We start from the raw sequence: 23,703 nt of genomic DNA, 5'->3' as shown, positions 1-23,703 counted from the left end.
GGAGTTCTTGTGGTGTAGTAGCAGCATCTCTCCCTTTGACCGGGGGCCTGGGTTCAAGTCCCACCTACCCCAGAGATATGTAACACCATGTCTGAACAGATTATTTAAAAAAGATCTAGTTAGAGAAGGGACTGAAGAATTTATAAGGGAAAGCATAAAGCCTCAACAAATCCCATCAAGTGACAGTGACCAGTTGTCCATTCCAGAACGTTGAATCTCATGATTGATATTCATTTCATAAAGTCTGAAATGCTAGATGTTGGTTCCTTCTTGCCAGCATCTCCCATTGCCTGGTATTGTGCGTCATTTTTCCTGTGGGAGGATGCAGTGTTAGGTGGTTGCTGTAGTCTCCAGTGCCTGGTGTGCATTAGGAAGCAAAGACTTAGGATGGGAAATTTCAATATGCTGATATGGTAAAATTGGCATAAGTGATGCCAAATTATTTTGCTTGTTATCTTTGTGTAAATTATTTTGCGTGCCATGGTGACTCATTGGTTAGCACTGCTGCCTCACAATACCAGGGACCCTGGTTTGATTCCAGCCCCAGGTGACTGTGGAGTTTCTCCCCGTGTTTGCGTGAATTTCCGCTCGGTGCTCTGGTTTCCTCCCACAGTCCAAAGATGTGCTGTTTAGATGGATTGGCCATGCTAAATTATCTAATACTGTCCAAGGATGTGCAGGTCAGATGAATTAGCCAAGATAGATGTGGGGTTACAGGAATAGGGTGGAGGGCTGGGTCTGGGTGGGATGCTCTTCACCCAGTTGGTACAGACTTGATGGGCTGAATGGCCTCTTTCTGCACTGTAGGGATTCTGAGAGTCAATTGTTAATCATATCCAAATTGGATTGCAAAGTGATATTTCTTTGTAATAACACGAGCAATTGACACTCCCCAATGGAGTAAAATTCTGTCTCATTCAGGTCTTGTGCCTTTCTGTCCAGGATGTTTTAACTTTGCTTTCAATATTTCTCTCAACTCTCTCTATCATTCTGTTACCATCCATCTCTCTGTATCACTAATATAAAGACAAAAACAGGGAAACGATATTGTTTTCTTGTCAGTCCACTCATCTTCATTTATTTATTTAAAGGCCCTCTACCATTCTCTCTGTCTCTGGCATAACCATTAATTCATTCCTTCTTTTGGAACTAAATGTAATTTCTAAGGTAATTTACAGTTTTATAAGTTACAGTATTACAGTATAAAAGAAAATTCATTTTTCTACTAAGTTGGAATAACTCTTACTTTTATCAGTAACTGGATTTGATCTCTGGGGTGTACTCATTGCAACTGGTCTTGTCTGCACCTTATACTGTACTCTGGTAAGTTTAATCTGGTTCTATTTATATTTGTGTGGAAAGAAATACGTTTGGCTGTATTTGTAAAAACTTTTGCATCAAGATAGATGTCCAGAAAATGTGTAAATCGAAGTGTGGGAGACAGGGATCCTGAAGCAGGTGAATTGGTACAGATGGATTCATGTAGGTTTGGCATTATAGATTCCTCCAAATCTACCATTATCCCTACTGTATAAAATTCCTGATCCCTGCATCCCCGCAAACTAACATGCCATTTCCAACCTCCCTTTCCTCTCTAAAGTCCTTGAATGATCTGTTGTCTCCCAATTGCCTGCCCATTTTTCCAACAACTCCATTTGAGTCCCTGTAATCAGGTTTCCACCCCTATCATTGTAACAAAGCTTCTCATTTTTCTTTAGCTTTTCTGCCTGATTAGAAACACTATTATTTGTATTGGCTTCTTTTCCTATTCCTGCCCCATTACCTCTAGCGTCTCCTAAGAATTTATGCATAACATCTTCCATTATTCATCAACAGCGATATCATCCAAGATCGAGATGTCAGTTTCGGCAAATTCACTGATGACATTCACTTCAACATCACCAGCCCTCTCGAATTCTTCATCTCTAAGTTTTCAGACTGTCTATCCAATATCCAAAAATGGATGAACAGAAACAATTGCACACTGAGGCAACCGAAGATATTTTCTTTGTTCCTGACACAAACAAACTTATTCCTTATACCCAACTGATCTCTTTGTGTGGCAACTTACTGAAGCTGCTCCAGACTGTTTGCAACTTTGGTGTCATAGTTAATCCCAAGATTAATTTTCAATCATATATAAGACCATGGATGTAGGAGCAAAAATAGACCATTCAGCCCATGGAATCTGTTGTGCCATTCAGTGAGATCAAGGCTGATCTGATGATCCTCAACTCCACTTTCCTGTCTTTTCCCCTTAACTTTTGATTCCCTTGATAATTAAACATCTGTCTATCTCAGCCTTGAATATACTTAACCCAGCCTTGACAATTTCTGGTAAAGAATACCAAAAATTCATACCCTCTGACAGAAGAAATTCCTCCTCATTTCTGTCTTGGATGTGTGAGTCCTTACGCTGAGATTATGCCTTCTGTTCTTAGACTCTCCTACAAGGGGAAACAACTTCTCCACATCTACCCTGTCAAACCCTTCAAGGATCTTGTAAGTTTTAATAAGGTTGCTTCTCATTCTTCTGAATTATAATAAGTATGCAGCCAACTCAACATCTCCACATATGACAGTCCCTCTATATAAGATATCAGCCAAATGAATCTTCCCTGGACTGCATCTATTGCCAAATTATCTTTCCTTAGATGTGGCGCTCAAAACAGTTCATAGTATTCCAGTTCTGGCTTGACTATTATCTCATATAGTTTTGCCAACACCTCCTTACATTTGTACCACATTCCCTTTTAAATAAAGTCAGATATTCTGTTTGCCTTCCCTATTAACCACTGAACTCGAATATTAGCTTTTCATGATTCATTGAAGAGGACTCCCAAATTCCTCTGGTGTGTAGCTTTCTGCATTCTTCCTCCATTTGAATAATATTCATTGCTTCTATTTTCCTTGCCAAAACTGTGAGATGACTATGCACAGGAACAAAAGAACTACATTATCAGCCTTTCTGCTCCTCTTGTATTTGCTTCTTTTTATCCTCCTTTTTCTTTCACTGTTTCATGAATTTTTTAGTCCCCTTCACCTCATCTTGCTCTATTTTTCTGTTTCTCTGGTCTGAAAGAATCGTACCAGACTCAAAACTTCAACTCTGTTTCTCTGTCCACAGATGCTGTCACACCTGCTGAGTTTCTCCAGCATTCTCTGTGTTTGTTTCAGACATGATCTTGATGAATGGTAGGGCATGGTTGAAGAGTCAAATCGCCTACCCCTGTTTCTTATGTCTTTATGTTCTTAGGAATAGAATACCCCTTAATCACTTAGCAGATACTCATCAATTAGCCAGTTTCTTCTTTTGCAGCAAAGCAAGAACAATTCCTGGAGGCTGATAACATTTGTGCAAAAGCAACAAACATCTCTTCGTCTTCCTTTGTTTAGTTCCCTGAAGCACATAGCTCCAGCACTCCATTTTAAATATCAGTCAATCCCGCTAATTTTCTGTGATCTCCTCCAGCCAAACACCTCTCTGAGATACGTGCATTCCTCTAAATCTGGCCCCGGCGCACTTCCAAAATTAATCTCTTCCCCCATTGCCCATGCCTTAAGTTGCAACTCTGGAATTCCCATCCTAAACACCTCTGTCCCTGTACCTGTCACTTCTCATTATGAACACTCCTTAAAACCTAACCCAGAACTCAGTTTTTGTGATCTAGCCTCATATCTTTGTAGGTATGTGTTAATGCTGTCACTTCAAAAGATTATTTTGTCCTGGGGTTTTTTTTTTGAAGAGAGGTTGTAAGGCAGAGGTGACGAGCAGTCTACCAGAACCTTAGCCTTGGGTTTTTTTAACAGCCTGAATGGGTGTGGCCAGCTCTCACAGACCAGACTTTCTAGTTTCTTTTCGCTGTAGCATCAGAAGCTGTATGTGGTCTCAGAATATTTCAGTGAATGATTTCTCGCAGCTATTTTCCCTGGAATTTCTCTCAATTTTTCTTTCCTCTGGAATTGGAGAACTGCATGTTAGAATCTCTGACTGAATTTGCCTTTTTGCCAAGGGGTGTGTTTATGGGATGTTGCAACAGTTAATTAGTAATGAATACAGTCTCTGTTATTAGATTAAGTTTTCTAATGGTTAAGTTAATCAAATTTTCTCTTTCTTTTGATTGTATTTTAATTCTTGTGTTAAAAAAAGTTGTATTTTGTTTAACGTTGAGTAGTTTGACCAGTTGCATCACATCTAGAACACGGACTTCACGTCTACCTTTAAAATAAGAAAATCTTAGCGCACGGACTACCTTCTTAAAATATTTTAAGGGGGTCTGGTCTGATCCATAACACTAGCTTTGCGTCATTTTTGTAACATGATGCCTTTTGTGTTTTTAGGGTGGTCTGAAAGCTGTGGTGTGGACTGATGTGTTCCAGTTGACAGTTATGATCATCGGGTTTGTGGCAGTGATAATCCGAGGTGCGATAATTCATGGAAGTTTTGCGCAGGTGCTGAATATTTCATATCATGGAGGAAGACTCAACTTCTGGGAGTAAGATCCTGACACTTATCTTTGGGGATATGAGAATAAGTTAGCAATGTGGGGAGGGTGGTTTTCTCACAGCGATTTGATGATTTTGGAATCAGATTTTGATGTGTTGTGTGGCACTGTCACTGTGCTAAATGGGACAGACATCAAACAGATCTAGCAGTGCAACACTGGGATTCCATGAGGCAATATAGGCCATCAGCATTAGCAGAATCACAATTCAACATAATCTGTACCTTCATGGCCCAGCAGATCGCACACTCAACCATTACCATCAAACCTAGGGAGCCCTGGTTCATTGACTTGATTTGATTGGTTATTGTCACGTATACTGAGATACAGTGAAAAGTGTTATTTTGTGTGCAAGACTGCAGGAGGGCATGCCAGGAACCACACCAGGCATACCTAAAAAATGAGGTGTCAGCCAGGTCAAGCTACAAAGTAGGGCTACTTGCATGCCCAACAGAATAAGCAGCAAGTGATAAGACAGAGCTAAGCAATCCCACAACCACCAATCAGATCTAAGTGCTGCCGTCTGCCATATCAGGTTGTAAATGGTGGTGGACAATTAAACAACTCACTCAAGGAGGAGGCTCCACAAATATCCCCATTTTCAATAATGGGTGAGTGTAGCACATCAGTCCAAAAGATGAGGCAGGACAAATCAACTACTGTCTCATTAGTCTACTCTGATCATCAGTAAAGTACAGAACATGTGATCAATAGTACTATCAAGCAGCATTTGCTTCACAATAAGTTGCTCAGTGATGCTCAGCTTGGAATCCGTCAGGGCACTGAGCTCCTGATCTCATCATAGTTTTGGTTCAAACATGGCCAAAAGAATTGTGTTCCAGAGGTGAGGTGAGAGAGACCTTGACATCACATTTAACCAAGTCTGCTTGAAGGAGCGTGGAATGGAAATCAGTGGAAACATTCTACTTGTTGGAATCATATCTGACACAAAGGAAGACGGTTTAGGTGGTGGAGGTCAGACACCTAGGCTCCAGGACATCTCAGGAGTTCCTCAAGGTGGTGTCTTCACCCAACCATGTTCAGTTGCTTCATCAATGATCTTCCCTTCATGATAAGGTCAGAAGTGGGGTTGTTCACTGCACAGCGTCCAGCACCAATTCCAACTCATCAGATACTTAAGCAGCCCATGCTAAAATGCACTAAGATCTGAATAACATTCAGTTGTCAAGTCGCAAGTAACATTCACACCACACAAGGGCTGTCTTGGGTGAGAGAGAATCTAACCATCGCTCCTTGACATTCAGTGACACTACCACCACTGAAATCCCCAGTATCAACATCGTGGGATTACCACTGACTGGAATCTGAACTGGACTAGTCATCTAACTACTGTGGCTGCAAGGGCACATCAGAGGCTAGGAATCTTCCAGCGACTAACTCACTTCTTGACTCCCTAATGCCTATCAACATCTACAAAGCACAGTTCAGGAGTGTGATGGAAATACTGCCTACTAGCCTGGATGAGTGCAGCTCCAACAACATTCAAGAAGCTTGAGACATCGAAGCTAATTGGCAACATATCCACAGTCTCTCCAACACTGACGCTCAGTAGCATATGTGTGTACCATCTACAAAGTGCTCCTCAGAAATTCTCCAATGCTGCTTAGACAATACCTTCCAAACACATGACCAGTACTATCTGAAGGACAAGGGCAGCATATACAAGGGAACACCGCCACCACAGGTTCCTCTTCAAGGTGCTCACCATCCTGACTTGGAAATATATTGTTGTTCCTTCAGTATCACTAGGTCAGATTCTTGGCACTTTCTCCCTATTGACACATTTTATCTCCTTATAGCAAAAAGGACCGTACCAGTTCAAGAAGACAGCTCACCACCTTCTCAAGGGCAATGAGAGAAGAGTCATGAATGCTCACCCAGCCAGCGACAGCCAAGACCTAGGAAGGAATAAACATAAATAGCTGGTAGTGAGCTAGAAAAAGGGCAGTGTCTTTACTCAGACTTGTCCAGAAGTAACTTGGCTCAGACAGCCCTATGACAAAAGTATTTACTATCCTGGGGTAAGATTATAAACATCAGAAGCCAAATGTCTTTCCAGTGAACTGGAACTGTCAACAAAATGACTGAGAGCAAAAGGATCAAGTGTTGTCTTGTCTAAACCTCTGAGTTTGGCTTAAAAGGGTTCGGGGTCAGACACCACGAATACTGAACTCATCAGGTCTAAGGATTTTTTAAAAATTCATTTTGTGGAACGTGGGTGTCACTGGCTGGCCAGTATTTATTGCCCATCTCTCATTGCCCTTGAGAAGGTGGTGGTGAGCTGCCTTCTTGAGCTGCTGCAGTCCACCCGCTGTGGGTTAACCCATAATGCCATTAGAAGGGAATTCCAGAATTTTGAACCAATGACAGTGAAGCAAAGGTGATATATTTCCAAGTCAGGATGGTGAGTGGGTGTGAGGGTAACTTGAAGGTGGTGGTGTTCCCAAATATCTGCTGCCCTTTTCCTTCTATTTGGAAATGGTCGTGGGTCTGGAAGCTGCTGTCTGAGGATCTTTGGTGAATTTTTGCAGTGCATCTTGTAGATGGTACACACTGCTGCTACTGAATGTCGGTGGTGGAGGGTGCAGGCTACTTTGTCCTGGATGATGTCAAGCTTCTTGAGTGTTGTTGGGGCTGTACTCATCCAGGCAAGTGGGAAGTATTCCATCACACTCCTGACTTGTGCCTTGTAGATGCTGGACAGGCTCTGGCAAGTCAGGAGGTGAGTTACTCGCTGGAGTATTCCTAGCCTCTGACCTGCTGTTGTAACCACTGTGTTCATGTGGTGAGTCCAGCTCAGTTTCTGATCGTTGATAACTCCCAGGATGTTTAATGTCAAGGGGCGGTGGTTAGAGTGTCTCTTATTGGTGATGGTCATAGCCTGGCATTTGTGTGGCACGAATGTTACTTGCCACTTGTCAGCCCAAGCCTGGATATTTTCCATATTGTGTTGCATTTGGACTTGGACTGCTCAGTGTCTGAGGAATCATTATGCAATCATCAGCAAACATCCCCATTTCTGACTTTATGATGGAGGGAAGGTCATTGATGAAGCAGCTGAAGATGATTAGGCCTAGGACACTCCTCTGAGGAACTCCTGCAGAGATGTCCTGGAACTGAAACGACTGACCTCCAATAACCACAACCACCTTCCTGTTTGACTAAAACCACTGGAGAGTTTGTCCCCTGACAGCCATTGATTCCAGTTTTGCTAGGGCTCCCTGAAGCCACACTCGATCGAATGCAGCCTTGATGTCAAGGGCTGTCATCCTCACCCCACCTCTGGAATTTAGCTCATTTGCCCATGTTTGAACCAAGGCTGTAATGAGGTCAGGAGTTGAGTGGCCCTGGCGGAACCAAAACTAAACAGCACTGTGCAGGTTATTGCTGAGCGGGTGCTGCTTGATAGCACTGTTGATGACACCTTCATCACTTTACTAATGATCAAGGGTAGACTGACAAGGTGGTAATTGGCTGGGTTGGCTTTAACCTGCCTTTTATGTACAGGACATACTTGGGCAATTTTCCACATTGTTGGGTAGATGCCAGTGTTGGCTAAGGAAGCGGCAAGTTCTGAAGCACAAATCTTCAGTACTATTGCCGCAATGTTGTCAAGGCGTATAGCCTTTACAGTGTCCAGTGCCTCCAGCCATTTATTAATATCATGTAGAATGAATCGAATTGGCTGAAGACTGGTATCTGTAATGGTGGGAACCACTGGAGGAGGCCGTGATGGATTATCCACTTGGCACTTCTGGCTGAAGATTGCAATGAAAGCTTCAGCCTTATGTTTTGCACTGATGTGCTGGGCTCTTCTATCATTGAGGATGGGGATATTTGTAGAGCCACTTCCTCTAGTGAATTGTTTAATTGTCCACCACGATTCACAACTGGATGTGACAGGACTGCGGAGCTAGAACTTATCCATTGGTTGTGGGATTGCTTAGCTCTGCCTATCACTTGCTGCTTATGCTGTTTGGCACGTGGGTAGTCCTGTTTGGTGGCTTCACCAGGTTGACACCTAACCTTTAGGTATGCCTGGTGCTGCTCCTGGCATGCCCTCCTGCACTCTCCACCGAACCAGAGTTCCCTCCCTCACCCCGGCTTGATGGTAATGGTTGAGTGGGGGATATGCCAGGCAATGAGGTTACAGATTGTGCTGAAGTAAATTCTACTGCTGTTGGTGGCCTACAGCGCCTCATGGATGTCCAGTCTTGAGTTGCTAAATCTGTTCGAAAACTGTCCCATTTAGCATGGTCATAGTGCTACACAAAACAATGGAGATTATTCTCAATCTGAAAGCGGGACATAGTCTCCACAAGGATTTTGCGCTGGTCACTCTTACTGATACTTACTGCTTAGTTTGGGTTCCTGCCAGGGCCACTCAGCTCCTGACCTCCTTACAGCCTTGATACAAACATGGACAAAAGAACTCAATGACAGAAGCATCTGCAGATGGCAGATTGGTGAGGATGAGGCCGAGTCTGTTTTTCGCTCTTGTTGGTTCCCTCACCAACTGCCGTAGACCCAGTCTAGCAGCTTTGTCCTTTAGGACCTGATCAGCTCAATCAGTAGTACTGCTGCTGAGCCACTCCTGGTGGTGGACACAGAAATACCCTACCCAGAGTACATTTTGTGCTCTTGCCATCCTCAGTGCTTCCTCAATGTGTTGGTCAACATGGAGAAGTACTGATTCATCAGCCAAGGGAGGACGGTATGTGATAATCAGTAGGAGGTTTCCTTGCCCATGTTCAATCTGAAGCCATGAGACTTCATGGGGTCAAGAGTCAATGTTGAGGACTCCCAGAGCAACTCCCTGCTGACTGTATATCACTGTGCCACCACCTCTGCTGGGTCTGCCCTACTGGTGATACAGGACATATCCAGGGATGATGATGGTGATGTCTGGGACATTGTAAGGTATGATTCCATGAGTATGACTGTGTCACTCTCTTGCTTGACTAATCTGTGAGACAGCTCTCCCAGTTTTGGCGCTAGCTGCCAGATGTTAGTGAGGAGGACCTTGCAAGGTCGACAGGGCTGTTTCTGCTGTTGTTTTTTCTGGTACCTAGATCGATGCCAGATGATCTGTCCGGTTTCATTTCTTTGACACTTTGTAGTGATTGGTACAACTGAATGGCTTGCTGGGCCATTTATGTGAGCAATTGTGAGTCAACCACATTGCTGGGGGTCTGGAGTCCCATGTAGGCCAGACCAGGTGAGGATGGCAGTTTTCCTTCCCTGAAGGACATTTTTGAAGCGGATGGGTTTTTCCCGACAATCGACAATGATATCACGGTCATCAGTAGTTTCTTAATTCCAGATTTTTTTTTAGTTGAGTTCAAATTCCACCATCTGCCAGAACATTATCTGAGCCTCTGGATGAACAGTCTAGTGATAATACAACTGGGCCATCGCCTTCCCTATGTGGATGTTACAATTTCTGCTGTTTTAGACATCAAAATAGGCACATGTTCGAGTGGTGGTCTCACAGGAAGTTGCCAGAACTCTTAATGAACCTTGTTACAATGTTGCTGATCAAGAGGACATGGAGCTAATTTCCTCCCTGACCTTTCCCCTGCATGTACAGACTCAATCTGACTTCAACTGGATCTGCTCGCCTTGAGGTTGGATACCTACTTTACGCTAGCTGAACACATGGCGGGATTACCACCTCAGGACTTACTCTCTGGGTTGTTGACTTGCTCGCTGAGCTGACAAGTTTGCTCGTAGACATTTTGTCACCATACTAGGTAACATCATCAGTTCGCCTTCGGTGAAGCGTCGGTGTTCTGTCCCGCTTGCTATTTATGTGTCTCGGTTTGCTGGGGTCGGTGGCATCACTTCTGGATTTGTTTCAGCAAACCAAGACATAAATAGCAAGTGGGACAGAACACCAATACTTCACCGGAGACGCACTGATGATGTTACCTAGTATGGTGACGAAATGTCTGCGAACAAACTTGTCAGCTTGGCAAGCAAGTCAAAAACCACATCAACAACCCAAGCTACAAATTTTCTCAAAAACTTTGAACCTGGTCTCTCACCAGAGTCAGTGTGAGGAGCTCAGGCACCAAGCTTGGAGCACAGCTCTAATCACAAATGGGCAGAAACGGAACTAAGTTTAACCAAGTGGATGATAGAATGGATGGTGAAGGGTATTCCTTAGAGATTGAGAATTATGACGTACCATTGAGTAGGAGTATACAAACTAAGTTTCAGTGTTTACGTGACTCAAAGACTCTGAAACTAAATTATAATTTTTGGTGTCTCCCTGTTCTAAAATTCCACAATGTGGCTCTCAAACTCTGTAATCTCCTTCCCATTCTCATCAGTCTTATTGATAGGAGACAGCTGAGAGGAAGCTCCATAGAGTTGTACTAAATATTAAACAGCGAATGATAAAGGCAAATTTAGCATCCACTGCTAATTGATAATAGAAAAAAAAAATCATTGGTTTAGTCAAAAATTGATATCAAAGGTAAAAGGAATACTGAGGAGATTGGAAATCTGAAATAAAACCAGAAAATGCTGGGACAAAATTTAGCAGATTTCGCAGTACCTGTGTAGGGAGAATAACAGATTTAACGGCAGGGATTTAATGCTTTTTACCTTTTGTGTGGTGATGAGCTTCTTCAAAAGTGACAAACATCCACTGCCATCGGCAAGAAACACCAATCAGAGACTTGGACGCTGACTGGCTGACTTCTCAGCTTATCAAATGCCTTGCCTGTGAAGTCCCACCCTGCCTAAAGTTACCAACAAATCAGTGCCCACCAGCTCCTGAGACCTGGAGAGGGTCGATGAATGCTTAGGCTGTGCAAACATGCTGATCTACACTGACGAGAAATAAGTGGTTTTTGGGGTGCAGGAAGGGACAGGGGTCTTGGAAAGAGGTGGATCATAGGAGTTGAGGTCTCAAGGGTAAAGGACAAGGGATGGTGTTCAGTTGCAACCTCTTCCCTGCCTCCTTATCCATGCTCTCAATTGTCCCCAGATTGAACAAATGCAGGCTTCCCCAAATAGGCAGGCAGATTGTCTGGTTTCCTGTGAGGAAGGCAGCCACTTTTTTCTCTTGCCAGGAAGGCAAGTAGTCATGTTGGTGGCAGGTTGAGAGTATTATTTGGCTGTTATTGAAGAGTGTGGCTGTCTCTGCAGAACCAGTTCACCCTATTATTTGCTCATCCTGCCATTTGCCTTGTCAGTGCTCAGGAGGGGAGCATCCAGCCTGTTTAATGTTTCGGATCTGTGACCTTTAATCAGCACTGGGGAAATGTAATGTTGTAACAAGGGGTGGGTGGGGCAAGTGCAAAGACTAAGACAGGAGAGGGTCAATGGGAATGGACTTGGAATTAGAAAAAAACAAAATAAAAGGCTGGAGGAGGTTAGCAATGAACTGCAAGAAAAATAAAGGTAACAAACCAAAAAAGACAATAAAATGGGGCAGATCATGGTGTGAAATAGTTGGACCCAATGTTGAATGTCGAAGCAGAATCATGCTTAATTGAAAGATGAGACTTGTCAACCCACCTACAATGGCCAGGAGTCTGTTGGATTCAGCCACTATCTCCTGGCTGCTTTTAAAAGCAAATTGGGAGAGTTTAAAGGTAGTTTAAAATGTTTACTTTTCCTTGCATTTGTCACCAGGTAAAGAACAAATGACTTGATGATGATGGGCTTGTAGCACAAGTTGAAATTCGTGGTTAAGATGTTGTAGGTATCACAGAGACTCAGCTGCAAAAGGATCAGGGCTGGGACTAAATATCCAAGGATATATGTCCTATCAAGAGGACAGACACATGGGCAGACTGGGTGGACTTACCTTGTTAGAAAGAAATGAAATTAAATCAGTGCGAAGAAGCAATATTGGGCTAGAAGGAGTTGAATCCATCTGGGTAGAGTTGAGGAGCCACAAAGGAAAAAAGTCCCTGATAGTAGTTATCTAGAGGCCTCCTAGCAGTAGTCAGGAAATGGGACAGAAAATAAATCGAGAAGTAGAAAAGACTCATGCACTTTCTGCCTCTTCTGATGATTACCCATCTACAATTCCAAAGTCATTGACCTACATTGTTGTCCTACCCAACAGTGCCCTAATTTTTAAATACTCATCCATGTTTCCATGATCTCTTACTCACCATCAGCTGGTTAAGCCTCCAAATAGCCTGCTGCCTTCCAGCTCTGACTTCTCGGGTATCCTCTATGTTCCTTTATTCCACTGTTGCAGGCTGCAAATTCAGTAGCCGTGGCCCTCATCCAGTGAATTTCCTCCCTAAATGTCATCATCCCTCTATCTTGCACTTCCTTTCAGAGCCTCCTGAAAACATAACTCAGAACCTAACATCCTCTGATGATGCTAATTTTCTGAGGTGAAAAATCTGATCAAATGTCTGAGAAATAACTGGATATATTTTGCTACATTAAAGACGTTATATAAATACAAGGTAATATTGGTCTCGATACCTCAAAAGACAGGGAAGTGCCCACTGTCTAATATTGGCATCATTCCCTGGCTTTGGAAATGGCCAGGAGAACTATTCCAGACAAATGGCATGGATAAGACTCATCCCATTGTAAATTCCATGCTAAGGCAGGCTTTGGCACTGAGAAAAGAGGTTGAAATTGGAGGTGTAAGTCTCTATCTTAGTGTCTGCAGTGTGTGCTGGATCTGTGAGAACGTAATTTCTAGGAACTGAAAGAGATTTCACAGCGAGTGACATCCCTAACAATGAGTAATGTATTTACCCATTCATTTGGAGATAATATGGTGCGTAATTAATTTTTAATAGTTTTTTAATGAGCAGTTTTCCTTTCGTTCAGTGAAAGACAATGTAAAAGAGATGAGGATTGAAATATGTCTCCAGTAATTTTTCCAAGATGTACAGGTGAGGCAGTGCCTTCACTTCCTATGCATCCCAACCCCATTGTAAGGGCTTTGAATTTCTCCCTGGAGTGTGTGAGTCTTTGTGGAGTGGTACAGGTCACACTCACCTGCCTTTACTGCAAACTCTCTCTGGACAGCTTGTGTAATAGGGTGCCTTTTTCTCAGTCTGCAGAAATCCGTTCCTTTCAGCCCTTACTCCAGCCAGCTGATCACAACTGTTTCAGAAAACCTAGGGACGTTCTGCCTCCAGGTCCTTCATTAAACGAGGGAAGATTCACTCAAAGAGAGTGACTTAATGAATAAACGCTATTGTTTTAAAAGAGAGAGAAAAATAAACATTCAAAATAATTTGCCGTGTAGTGTAATACTTAAAACACATTGGAACCATTCAAATAGGTACTGGAATTAATCAGAATTTGATATGAAACATGAGGGTACAGAACGATGTTGTTGTAGAGTTAGGGCTCTGAAGGGATGATATAATGAGAGAGTTATTGCCCGTCCGAATGCACGGCTTCTAACTCAAATGTGTCACGAGTTACACCATACTGAGACAAACTGTAACAGTAAAGCAGCTTCACACAAAACCAGCCATAGTGGTCCCAATTATCCATTCCTACACTTTGTCAATGTGACGTTTAAACTCAACTTAAATGTATCCTCCCTTTCAACCTCCAAATTATAATGTACACAATGAGAATCTCCAAATCGTTGGCTCCTTTTTATATTCTATGTTATCTAATGTTACTGGGCATCCTTCATCATAAGACAAGGGACTTTGTGTCGATGATTTGTGGTATTTTCCCAGGTGACCACTGCTGGCACCTTGTGTTATTTGCCATTTCTACCAGTAGGAGATACTGGGCAAGGGTTATATGAATTGTTCACTGCCACCAATGCTCCTTTGTCTTTGGCAAATGTTGTGATTGCTCATAGAGGATACACTCCTGTAGAGTACAGAAGAGATATTGTTAATAGAAAACAAGAAAGTTATTGCATCATAGCAATATGTATACCGCAGTTAGGCATTCATAATGACTAGGACCTTATGGAGCAGATATATCAGCTCGCTCCAAAAACTAAAGTCCTACTACTGATCTCCACCCACAAACTGTGTGTCATCACAACTTCAGTTTGAAGATTGCCTTAACAATTGTGCGTCACTGATCCACAGGCCATCGTGAAATATATAGTGCATAAAATCACAATGAACCACAAAAATGAACAATTTGCCTGACTGACTGCTCCTCAGGACAAAAGCAATCCACAGCAGATTTTGTCAGTATCTGTGAAATAACTATTTATTGTAGTACCCGTAACTGCAACAACAGCAGAGAGAAAAAAGACTATCTCTTCCAAGACTGCACCCTTTCAAAACCTTAAATACACGTACATTCAAACATGATTTAAGACAAAAGAAAAATGGCTTAACATATATTGTGGGTGGAAAAGCAATATATACAGGATAAAAATAATTCTGAAAAGCAAAACTCTAGACCATAAGGTTGAAAGTGATTTTTATCAGTTCTTTAGATTTTTACAATGAAGATATGCTGTACGGTGATGGTTGTTCTTTGACTCAGTGGGTGCTCAAGCCTTGACTTGTTTTAGACTTTTTTTCATTTGATCTACCAAAGTTTTTTTTTTTATCTTCTCCACACACACACACACACACACATACACACACAGAAATGTAGAGATGGATGCTTTCTCACTGTGGGTTCTGGATTTTTTTTCTCTGCTCTTCTTGGCATAATGGATGTGTAGATTAGGTGGGTTATAGGGGGATGGGTCTGGGTGGGATGCTCTGAGGTTCGGTGTGGACTTGTTGGGCCAAAGGGCCTGTTTCCACATTGTAGGGATTCTACATTAAAAAAAAGCTTACAACATTTTAACACTGCAGATCAACCAATCAGAGGGCTGTTGTCAGGCAGAATTTCCTTAACTTGAAAGATACTTCCTGCTGCTCAGTCTTGAATCCTCCCTCTTTCTGCTACAGAAAGCAACATTGTATTACACAACTCAAAAATATGCAACAATAGATTTTCAAGTTGCAAAGCTCTTCTGGTCTTTCTGTAACATCAGTTGTTTCAGTTTATAGTCCCAAAAACCAAAAGACAGGGAATCTTCAATTTATGAAAGCCTGACAAGTACACTCATACTTGTGAACATGGTCTCACACAGGTTTAGTTTTAAGAATCTGACATACAGATATTTCCTGTATGTGCAAATGGTTCCTTTGTAATGCTCTGCATTATGTTCCAAGATGTGTTCAAATTGACTTGCAAATAGATTTCAAAACAGAATCCTTACACAACCTGGGGACTGTCTGTAAATAGTGTGACATCAGTAACTGGGTAGAGCTGATATAACACCAACATGAACCCCATCAGAACCATCACCTTATACAACATTTCATACATAATTAATTTGATCTACAGTCTCTGTTATTACAGAGTATTGGCAAGTACAGAAGCAATGTTGTACAAGATCACAGAAGAGAGGAAATTATCAGGTTTTTTTGTGGTATTGTTGGCACAAGATCTTCCTGATCATATTCAAGTTGTGTTACATTGTCAAGATCTATTGCAGAGATTTGAGCCGATACTCCAAGTTGATATTTTGGTGCTGTGCAGGGAGAGTGCTGAATTGTCAGAGATGTTGCCTTTTAAAGGAGACATTAAACTGATACCCTGTCTGCCCTCTCAGGTGGCCGTAAATTATTCCATCACATCTTTCAAAAAGAGCAGTGGGGTTCACTTCAAGAGTATGTAATTAGCTATTTGGGCCATTGTAAAATTATGAGAAGTGTGGTGTTATTGGATGGTAACATTCAAGTTGTTAATATTTCCTGAATTGAACTATCAGAACAGACAGGTAGGGCCACAAGTAAATGCCAATATCAAAGGGATCGTCTTTTGAACAGGTAGCACTGCCTCACCACTGTGCTGTTCTATCAGCTGAGATCATGGGCCCATATGGGCGTGTGCTAGTGCGCACAATGGTAGCACTTTGCTTGTCTCTAATTGTTACTACAGCAAATCAGACAGTCAATCCTCACCACTGTTTCCTTGCCTGTTCTCAGCTTTGATCCAAGCCCAATAAGACGACACACCTTCTGGACGATCGTGGTTGGTGGAACCTTTGTGTGGACAGCTATTTATGGCATCAATCAGTCTCAGGTTCAGCGGTACATTGCTTGTAGAAGCCAGCTTGAGGCCAAGCTGTAAGTATCAGCTCTACAGTTGCCTGTGTCTATTGCAGTATGTGACATGGGGCTCAAGTATTTCAGCGGTGATTATGTTACAGGTGCTATAAATAAATCCATTTCATGTTGCCTACAATCTCCAGGTATTCTTCGACCATGGCACCAGCTCCTCTCTACTTGTCCCAATCATTATCCTGTTTGTAAAACGGTGCAGAGGAAACCCCAGCCTAAGGATTAATCAAATCAAACCACCACAAGATTTATAAGTTCATATTTTACTGTTGGATCAATCAGAATTCGATATTTTAATAGCTCCATAAACACCTATATTGATCATGATTCACTGATGTGATAGATCTATGGAAAAACACACCTTAACAGGAATAAGGATTTTCTACCATTACAAATGTGCAGAGCTTCTCATTACTGCAATCACTGCAACATCTGTGTTTTTAAATCTTTCTTTGTTATGAGGGCATGTTGAAAAAAATATTTTGCCATTGTGCTGTGTGATTCCTGAAAAATAGAAAAGTTGGTTGCATAAACATGGTTCTCAGTCTCAGACTTGTCACAATCTCTGGAGTTCTTTGGTCCAGGGCTGACAGTACACCTTATTTTTTTCCCCCCAGAACTATATTGACTTGTTTTATTTTTATGAATGTCTCCCAACAATTATAAAATGCTCACTTCCTGTCTCTTGAAACTGCCATTCTCAGATTTTCTTTATTTCAGATCACTCTACATCAATTTGGTTGGCCTGTGGATAATAGCCATTTGTGCAGTATTTACTGGTCTCACTATGTACTCTGTTTATCACCAATGTGATCCCCTGACTCGGAAAAAAGTCAGAGCGTCAGACCAGGTAAGCTGTCAGCAGCGAGGTCATGGAGTATCCTTACAGCTCATGAGGACATGTCGTCCACTGGGTTCATGCCAGGTCTCTGTAGAGCAATTCAGTTAGTCATATTCCCTTGCTCCATGACCAGAAATCCTACTAGTTACCTGTGTCAAACGCCTATCTAGTTCTCTTGTGAAATCATTGATCATTTCACCTTCCTCCGAAGCAGTGAATTCCAGGTGATTACCAGTTGGTACATTAAACAGTTTGCCCCAATATCTCTTGCCCTTAAATCCTTGTCCTCTAGTCTTGGTGTCATCAACTAATGGCAAAAGCTTTATTTTGCCCACCTTATTAAACATTCATACTCCTTTATATCTCTATTTCCAACTTTACTCCAAGGAGAACAATCCACTTTCTCCAACTTAACCCTGTAGCTAAACTCCCCCATCCTTGGTGAATTCTGGTAAATCTCCTCTATACTTCTGTAACTCTGTAGCAGGTTTCCTCAAGTGTGGAGACCAGAACTGGACATATTACTCTAACAGCAGTCTGACCAGAGATATATTAAAGATTCAATGTAATTGTTCCTGCTTTTTAATTCAATAGTTCTATATGTGAAGGCCAAGATCCCATTTGTTTTACTTAATACAGTTTCAGCATATACTGCCGGTATTAAAAATTTATGCACATGAACCTTCCAAACACTTCTATCCATGCCCTATCTTTAAAGTTGTACCATTAAGTAAATGTACATTTCCCCTCTCCATCTGTTCTGACAAAATGCATCACCTCACTCTTCTCTGTGTTAAATTTCTCCTGGCCCACTCTGCCTATCCTGCAAGTCGTGTTGCATTCAATTGGTACCATCCACATGGTTTGTCATTGTTCCAAGTTTGATATCTTCAGCACTTGGGGAAGTTTTGCCCTGTATTCAGATGTCAAGTCAAACAGTGAATCTGGAACGGACTCTTGGGTAACACCACTATCTACCACCCTGGAATCTGAAATATAACCATTTACAACTTGCTGTTTTCCACCCTTATTGCCATTTGTTTGATCCAAGCTGATGTTGACCACAATTGCGTGAGGTTAAATTGTATAACTTTCCTTGGATATGGTACATCTGTCAATTGCTTTCTCACAATCAATATAAGCAAAATCCACTGCGTTTTCTTCATTCACATTCTCAGTCACTTCATCAAAACGTCCAACCAGGTTCATCAAAACAAACTTTCCAAACTGCCTGTTTATTATTTCTAACATCTCACTGACCACTGATGTTAAGCTGGCCAGTCTGTGGTTATCGGGAATGTACATATGCATTTTCTTGAACAAGGTTGTCACATTTATGACTTTCCATCCTTTGACACCTCCCTTGTCTCGAGAAAAATTCTGTGAATATGGCAAGTTGTTTCGCTAACTGCCCCCATGCTTCCCTCGTAACCTGAGATGCAAACCATCTGGGCTGTGTGATTAATCTACTGTCAGACTTTACGTTTCGATAGCCATCCCTGTAAATCCTACTTTAAAATTTCAGCCTATGCCACTACCATGTATATATTTTCTGATATTTTGTCAGCATCTCCTTTGTAAAGATTGATGCAATGTGCTCACTAAGTATACTAGCGCGGTCCTGTTGGCTGTTAGCATTCTTAGTCCCTGATAATCTGTTGCATATCATTGGGGTAGTGCACTGGAAATCAAACCCCACTTTCACCAGGGTCAGAACAAAAGCTAAAGGTTGTTAGAAGTACACACAATTCCCCAATTTACCTGTTTTCAGACCAGACATAAAGCAGTTTTCTGTACTTTACAAGAATGACTATTTATTACTCATAAATAGGTTATAACTACAGATAAATAATAATGAACTGTATGACATGTTTTACAGAACTGCGATATGACTTTATGAAGTCTTGGCCATGTAAAATATCAGTTTATTGATGCCTGCATTTTCTGTATTCCTTCATGTCAGGGAGGTGATGGCCTAGTGGTATTATCGCTGCACTGTTGATCCAGACACCCAGATAACTTTCTGGAGACCTGGGTTTGAATCCCACCATGGCAGATGGTGAAATTTGAATTCAAATTTTATGATTGTTGGAAAAGCCCATCCTGTTCACTAATGTCCTTTAGGGAAGGAAAGTACCGTCCTTACCTGGTCTGGCCTACATGTGAATCCAGACCCACAGCAATGTGGTTGATTCTTGGGCAATAAATGCTGGCCTAGCCAGTGACGCTCTCATCCTATGAGTGAATAAAGAAAAAAAATTGTTCTTCCAGTGGTATTTCATGTGCTACTCACAATATCTGGATGGTACCAATATTTGATGAACATTCTTCACGTGCATGCCTGTGAGACTTTCTCCACTTCAATGTGAGAACTCCACTTTGAATGCAACAACATTCTGGAACTCCTTTGGCTTCAGCCTCACTGTCACCTGTCTATGCCACCTTACTCAAGCCTGGATCTGCTTCTTGAGCTTCAATTAATGAAACCATGCCAAACACCTCTTTTGAATTACCCTCATTCTTAAATAAATTTTCTCTTTGCTTGGGGTATTTCTGTGACTTCGGGTGATGCGCTTTTTTAGCCATTAATCTGATCACTGCACACAATGGAAAACTTCCAAAAATTGCAACTGTTCTGTCTCATTAGCCTCAACTGGACTTTCTGTGATAATAATCAAAGCTGTAACTTCCATTCTCGCGTGTATTTCCCAGAAGTATATCAACTCCATTCACAGGTAATTCTTTAACAACCCCAACTCCCACTAGTCCTGGCAACAAGTCAACTCCAATTGGACTTTGTTCAATGGAATGAGGATAAACTCTGTCCCCATCCCATTCACCAACACTTTGGTTTTCATTGAATTCTCTGGAGGGAAAATTAAATCCTCGAGCAAGTTTGAGTAGCCCCTGTATCTCTTAGTATAGGTTTGGCTTGGATGCTTTCTTTGAAGAAAAAAAGGTTATCTCCCCTTTAGACCAAAACCCCTCATATTTGTCATCTACACTATGTAATTCTAATACACTCACAGCAGTGTTGACCTCCAGTTCCCTAGTTGTAGTAAAGCTACAATCTGATCTGTGGTCTTTTCCCGCTGAGTTTCTATTTCAGACTCATTCTTACAATTTCCAGTATGTCCCATGGGTTTACCTCACAACTTCCAGCATTCTGTGTGAATTTGTTGCATCTTGTTACGGTGGAAACACTTCGGCTTCTGCAAGTCCACCCTCAGTAACTCCCCTTCTTTGATCTTGGGGCATTCCCAGCTATCCATTCCTTACATTGGATTCTTGCTTTTTTTTTCTACGGTCTCATTTCCTATCCCTTGCAAATTTAAGGGGTTGACAGGAAAAAAGGCTTAGCTTTATGGATTGGCTCGTAATCATCAGCCATTATTGATGCCTGTTTAGCAGTTGGTCCCCACCATGCGTTCTTAATACTGAAGGTCATAAGTTTTAAATTCTTCTAAGAACATAGCCTCTCTAAGAGCTTCATACATGATTTCACCTTCTACTGCTTGTAACAACTCGTCCAAGTTACTTTGCTTCACTGTTTTGAATTCAAACGTGTTTCTTTAAATTGTAGATCCCTCGCCTAAATGCCTCAGGCAGTAAGTTATATATAGCTAATATAGGTTTCTTTGCAATATTGTAATCATGTGAAAATTCCTGTGAAAATGAAACATAAACTTGTGTTTTGCTTCCTCTGTGCTTTGCCTGTTAACTTACTCTGCATGGGCAATGTCTAGTCCTGTTTAGCCCGATTCATTTGTGTTGCTGTTTTCACCAATGACATGAAGAATGTGTCCATATTCTTGGTTGGGCCTGTGCAAACATGGACATTTCCTTGTTGGTTTTTAAATTAAAGCTGAAATTCTCCTAACCAAGACCTGCATCGGTATCTGACCTCTCCTGTTTCAATGGCATCATTTTAAGCTGATATTCATGTTCTCTGTCTTCTCTTTCTCTTTGCAATTCTAAGTTTCTCGTTTTTTTTTCATTTCTTTTGAATCTCTTCTTTTTTGTCTTTGTCTTTCCTTTGGAATGCCATCTCTAGTTTTTCATTCTCTCTTCGTGCTTAAGCTTCTTTATCAGAAACTGAATATTACCTAATTCTGGTATTAAATTCCCTGTTTATATTGGTCAGTCAGGGCTCCCTTGGCTAACCAAACTACTTGGTCTTTCTTCTATTCCCTCTTATCTTAAGTATCTAGTACTTCAATGATCTCTGCCTTCCACTTCTGTCAGGCAGTCTACCTCCAGGTAATAGACCAAGTCAATCAATCTGACCTTTGAACTTTTCCTCATGGACGACTCTGCCACCTGCAAGATATCCTTTGCCAGTGTCATGTATTAAATATCAGACAGCACCTTTTTTTTCTAACCTTCAGCTGTTTTATTTATGAATACTACAACCTAATCCTCAATGCCATTGTTTCAAATCAATCCTGTACAAGCCACCAAATATTGTTGAGCCTTGCTGGAGTAATCTATTAGACATCAAGCTCTGCTATTCCCACTGTCATCACAGAAGCCAAAAATTTTAAAAAGTATGCAGATTTCTCCAATTTTCCTGTCTTCAGATCCATGTTGACAGAAACACCGACTAGGTTTCTGTAGTTAACAAGATAGACTATTTGCTACAAATAAATAGATTCTAATTCCAAATAAACAATTATGAACTGTCAGCATATAACTGTACGAGGTAAAACTCTAACCTGTTTATAAACTTCCCTCTACACACACAGACAATGTAGTGATTGGAGCCATGTGGATCTCTTTGACTAAGCTTGTTGACTTCTGCCAATCAGGGAGCCCTGGCCAGCCAGTATAAACAGGGAATTTAGAATCTCTGCACTTCAGGGACTGACTCCGAGCTGGTTGGCCACAGCCAGTGTACTGTGCACATGTAAATAAAGGGTGACTTGGTGATGGGATACCGACCTCCATGTGATTATTTCAGACAGGCACAGGAAGGGAAAAGATAACAAGAGTGTTAAGAGTGGAGGGAAAGTTAGTTCAGTGGTCCCTGTCCACTGGGTTTATTGAGGTGATTCCTGTGCTGATCAGAACATTGCTTCTCAATCTGCCTTCTCCAGATACTTTCATCTGTTTCTAAGGCACAGAGTGACTGATTCTCATTTATTGATAAGTCAAAGACCATTATTATTAGTCAGAGCTTACAGTAACTAGAAGGGGGAAATAAACTGGCTGTCTTCAGGTTTGAAATGCTTTTCAGTGCAGACCAGAAACAACAATTCCTTTTGAGGTCTGATGATTTCTACCAAAACATTCACAGCCCCAAGTTGTGTTCAGCTGCCTGGGAGCCAATCACAAAGTTGTTGGCAGGCAGAAGACCTCTTTCATCAATGACTGGCCACTAGACCACAGACCAATCAGCTACTTGTTGCCAGTCAAAGCTCCATTTGTACACACCCCTCGGACCAGCTCATCTACAAACCAGACTTCCATTACTGCTTGGAGCAAGTAGCTGTGTAAACAGTACTTACAATGAGTGTCAGGCTACTTGCTTTTGAAAAGTGCAGAAATCTTTCAACAATCGTTTTCTTATTTCATCCACTATCAAAAATAGAGGAAAAATAAAAAGATAAGGCTCTTATAGAGCACCAAATCCACTCTTTAGTAGCTACCTCTATAGATATGTGAAGTGAAAGGATTAGTGAAGACAAATGTAGGCCCCTTATAGTCAGAAACAGGGGAAGTTATAATAGGGACCAAAGAGATATCCTGTGCCTGCTCCTATTTTCAAAGTTTTTTACTATGTAAATACCAGTAGAAGTTCTTTGCATTCCCTTTTATGTTAATTGCCAATCTATTCTCATATTCTGTCTCAGTCAGTCTAGTTATTCTCTTCACCACAACTCCCAAACTTATTCTATTTGACCTAGTTCTTGCTTACAGTATTCACCATCATACATCTTACACTCTTTTTATTGTTTCAGTATATCCTCTGTTTCCCATGTTGTCAAAGCAAACACAAGAGCCTTTTGCCCTTTGGAATTTATGTTGTTGGATTATATCTCACTTATATGTGAAACATCTCCTCTATAACGACTAACCATTGTTCCTTGTTAGTTTTCAATGTCAAACCTTATTTTCTGAAAAAACCAAAAGAACTGCAGATGCTGTAAATCAGGAACAAAAACAAAGTTGCTGGAAAAGCTGAGCAGGTCTGGCAGCATCTGTGAAAGAGAAAACCGAGTTAACGTTTCGGGTC

At 41.5% G+C, this 23,703-nt stretch overlaps 1 protein-coding gene across 3 annotated transcripts in view; it reads left to right on the top strand.

The window, feature by feature from the left end:
• The window catches only part of LOC109911705 (sodium-coupled monocarboxylate transporter 1-like), a 71,904-nt gene that overhangs the window by 11,776 nt on the left and 36,425 nt on the right, over nt 1-23,703 (top strand). For all 3 annotated transcript variants that reach the window (XM_048612032.1, XM_048612031.1, XM_048612033.1), the window contains exons 4-7: nt 1,256-1,323; nt 4,342-4,496; nt 16,493-16,633; nt 17,348-17,477. In XM_048612032.1, the coding sequence (XP_048467989.1) occupies nt 1,256-1,323; nt 4,342-4,496; nt 16,493-16,633; nt 17,348-17,477 (494 nt within the window). The remainder of the gene's footprint in view (nt 1-1,255; nt 1,324-4,341; nt 4,497-16,492; nt 16,634-17,347; nt 17,478-23,703) is intronic.

Source organism: Rhincodon typus, chromosome 25 (assembly GCF_021869965.1).
Source record: "Rhincodon typus isolate 14 chromosome 25, sRhiTyp1.1, whole genome shotgun sequence".
In the NCBI taxonomy this organism is placed as follows: domain Eukaryota; kingdom Metazoa; phylum Chordata; class Chondrichthyes; order Orectolobiformes; family Rhincodontidae; genus Rhincodon; species Rhincodon typus.
This window is presented reverse-complemented; position numbering and strand designations above follow the sequence as displayed.